General features: G+C 38.9%; 1 protein-coding gene across 1 annotated transcript; it reads right to left on the minus strand.

Moving 5' to 3' along the window:
- Window positions 1-2,039: 2,039 nt before the first annotated feature.
- On the minus strand, window positions 2,040-3,428 carry LOC111391067. Its single transcript, XM_023016210.1, has 3 exons — window positions 2,762-3,428; window positions 2,509-2,651; window positions 2,040-2,279 (listed from the first exon to the last, which is right to left on the minus strand). The coding sequence occupies exons 1-3, from the start codon at window positions 3,426-3,428 to the stop codon at window positions 2,040-2,042; spliced, it is 1,050 nt and encodes a 349-aa protein (XP_022871978.1).
- Window positions 3,429-3,970: the final 542 nt, after the last annotated feature.

Here is a 3,970-nt window from a genome sequence, read left to right on the forward strand (position 1 = left end):
TGGAATTGTATAAAAGCAGTTGATCTCCCACTCTAAAAATTCTTTGCTTGATGTTCTTGTCATGCCACTGCTTCGTCCTTTCTTTGTAAATGGCTGCATTCTCATATGCTTCTCTTCTAAATTCTTCCAATTCATATAATTGCAATATTCTTATTTCTCCAGCCTTTTCGAGATCCATGTTTAATTGCTTCAATGCCCAGTATGCTCTATGCTCAAACTCCACTGGTAAGTGGCATACTTTTCCAAAAACTAGTCGATATAGGGACATCCCAATGGGTGTCTTGTAAGTAGTGCGATATGCCCATAAAGCATTGTCTAATTTCTTTGATCAATCCTTACTAGATGCATTCATAGTGAGCTTCAGAATTCTTTTCTATTGCCAGTTCGAGGTTTCCACCTATCCACTTGTCTGAGGGTAGTAAGAAGTGGCAATTCGATGTTGTACCCCGTACTTATGCAGCACTGCCTGGAATAACTGATTATAGAAGTGAGTTCCACCATCACTTATTATGGCCCTAGGTGATCCATAGCGGTTAAAGATGTGTTTCTTTATGAAGTTCACCACTACCCTTGTATCATTTGTAGGTAATGCTTTAGCTTCTACCCATTTAGAGACATAATCCACTGCCACTAGAATGTACTGGTTGTTGTAAGATGCTGGAAAGGGACCCATAAAATCAACCCCCCAGACATCTAATATTTCCACCTCCAGAATGTTGTTAAGTGGCATCTCGTGACACGCTGATATGTTACATGTTCTCTGACACTTATCACATGACTTACAAAAACTGTGGCAGTTCTTGAATAGTGAAGGCCAAAAGAAACCACATTGAAGCACCTTTGTTGTTGTTTTAGTGGGAATCTCATCCTCTGGCACACATTTCCTAATGATCTGGTCTGCTCCTCTCCTATATAAATTTGGATCATCCCAATAATAGAATTTCGCTTCATGAATGAACTTCTTCTACTGATAGGTGAGATCAGGATCCATATAGCCACTAGCTAAATAATTAACAATGTTTGCATACCATGAGCCTTTTCTATCTGTAATAACTATTCATCTGGGAAAACCTCATTAATATCCACATCATCTGAATCACCCAGTTGCTTCAGCCTTAATAAATGATCCGCTACCTAATTTTCTGTACCCTTTTTGTTTTGAATTTCAATCTCAAACTCTTGCAGTAACAGAACCCATTGAATCAGCCTAGATTTAGCATCCTTCTTCTCAAACAAATATTTCAATACTGTATGGTCAGTGTAGACTATCACCTCTGAACCAATTAGATAAGAACGAAATTTGTCGAAGGCAAAGACCACTGCTAGCATCTCTTTTTCCATTATTGCGTAGTTGATCTGAGCATCTGTCAAGGTTTTGCTGGCATAGTAGATTACATGTAACACTTTGTTTTTACGTTGGCCAAGCACCGCTCCCACTGCAAACTCACTAGTATTACACATAAGTTCAAACAGTAGATCCCAATCAAGTGCTACTATCACAGGTGCAGACGTTAACTTTTCTTTCAAAGTATTAAAAGCATTTAAGCATTCATTAGAAAAGCGAAAAAGCACATCCTTCTCTAGTAGATTACACAGAGGTTTTGTAATTTTTGAGAAATCTTGAATAAACCTTCTATAAAACTCTGCATGTCCTAAAAAGCTTCCGATCCCCTTAACTGAATTAAGAGGCTGCAATTTTTCAATTACTTGTATCTTGGCTTTGTCAACTTCAATGTCCTTTGAAAAAATCCTGTGGCCCAGCACTATCCCCTCTTTTACCATGAAATGTCATTTTTCCCAATTTAGCACTAAGTTCTTCTCTTCACATCTTTGCAATACAAGAGCCAACCGATCCAAGCAGTCATCAAATGAATCTCCAAACAAAGAAAAATCATCCATGAATACTTCGATGTATTTTTTTACCATGTCAGAAAATATGGCCATCATGCACCGTTGAAAGGTTGCGGGTACATTGCATAAACCAAAAGATATCCTTTAGACGCAAAAGTTTCATAGGGACATGTGAAGGTTGTTTTCTTCTAATCTTCTGGAGCAATAACTATCTGATTGTACCTAGAATATCCGCCCAGAAAGCAGTAATGAGAATGACCAGCCACCTCTCCAACATCTGACCAATGAATGGCAATGAAAAATGATCTTTTCTGGTTGCATTGTTTAGCTTTCTGTAATCTATACATACTCTCCATCCTGTCACTAACCGTGTTGGTATCAGCTCGTTGTTCTCCACTTGATTCCACCCTTTTTTGGCACAACATGCACTGGACTCACCCATGAACTATCAGAGATTGGATAGATAATACCTGCATCCAACAATTTCAGCACTTATTTTCGCACTACTTCTTTCATGATTGGATTTAATTTGCGTTGTCCTTCTATTGATGGCTTTGACCCGTCCTCCATTAAAATCTTGTGCATACAAAGAGTTGGACTTACTCCTCTGATGTCAGCTATTGTCCATCCAATTACCGTTTTGTGCTGCCTGAGTACCTCCAACAATTTAATCTCCTCTTCCATTGTCATGTCATTTGCAATGATTACAGGAAATGTTGTAGATTCTCCCAAATATGCATAATGGGGATGTGAAGGCAAGGGCTTTAGTTCAAGAATAGGTGCATTTTCCAATGAAGGTACTGGAGGTGAAAGGTTGTCACCAAGAAATTCATACTGCCAATGTCTTCTTCCTATTGGTTGCTTGGCCAATGTCTTCTTCTTATTGGTTGCTTAGCCAAGTTGACAACACATTCAGTTTTTTCTGCACTTATTACTCCTGATTGTGCAATTTTTGCTTTACAAAGAACTGTTTGATGCTCTGTCTCAAATGTATCTGCCACCAACACTTCAAGAACATCTACTTGGCAACAGGTGTCTAAAGTCAGTGGATGTTTCATCGCCTTGAACATGTTGAATATGACTTGCTCATTGTCCACCCGAAAAATCATCTTTCGATCGTAAACATCAATCAGTGCTCTTCCAGTAGCCAAGAAGGGTCTTCCCAAGATTAGAGGGATGTTTGAATCCTCCTCCATTTCCAAAATGATGAAATCAGCAGGAAAAATAAATTTATCAACTTTAACTATCTCATCTTCAATAATCCTCTTCGGTCGTTTGATCGATCTGTTAGCCAATTGCAAAGAGATGGTTGTAGGTTTTGTTTCTCCTAATCCAAGAGACCTGTAAATAGAGAGGGGCATCAAATTAACACTGGCACCTAAATCACATAAAGAATGCTCAAAATAGTTAGAACCAATTGTGCAAGATATTGTAAAACTCCCTGGGTCATTTAGTATAGGAGGTAGCTTTTTCAATAGAATTACACTGCACTCCTCGTTTAGGCAGACAGTCTCATGTTCTTCCAGCTTCCTTTTGTTAGACAGGATATCCTTCAAGAATTTTGCATAACTCGGCATTTGCGCTATTGCATCTGCAAACGGAATATTGATATGCAGTTTCTTGAAAATCTCCACAAACTTGGCTTACTGCTTGTCCAACTTTTTTCTCTGTAACCTTTGAGGGAAGGGAATTGGTGGCACATAAGCTTTCACGGGGTTGGGTGCTCTCACTGTGGGTGTTTCTTTCCTTTTGTCCTCCTCGTTAGTTGGTTGTTCAGACTCTGCTTCTGTCCCAACCTCTTCACCCATTACTTCTTTATCTTTTCTGTCTGGTCTCTTCACATGTATCTCTGGAAGTTTTACTCCACTTCTAATTGTAATAGCTTGCACTTGCTCTTTTAGATTAACAATTGTGTTGCCTGGCAATGTCCCTTGTGGACGTTCTGCAAGTTGTTGAGCTATCTGTCCAATTTGAGTTTTCAGTTTCTTGATGGATGCTTGCTAATTTTGAAAGTTAGTGTCAACTGCTGGAACTCCTTGTCTATCTTTTGCATGTATTGGTTGAACATCTCCCCCAAACTTTTTTTTCTTTGGCTGGTTATTGTTTGAACTGCTCCCTT

Source organism: Olea europaea, unplaced genomic scaffold (assembly GCF_002742605.1).
Source record: "Olea europaea var. sylvestris unplaced genomic scaffold, O_europaea_v1 scaffold747, whole genome shotgun sequence".
Taxonomy (NCBI): Eukaryota; Viridiplantae; Streptophyta; class Magnoliopsida; order Lamiales; family Oleaceae; genus Olea; species Olea europaea.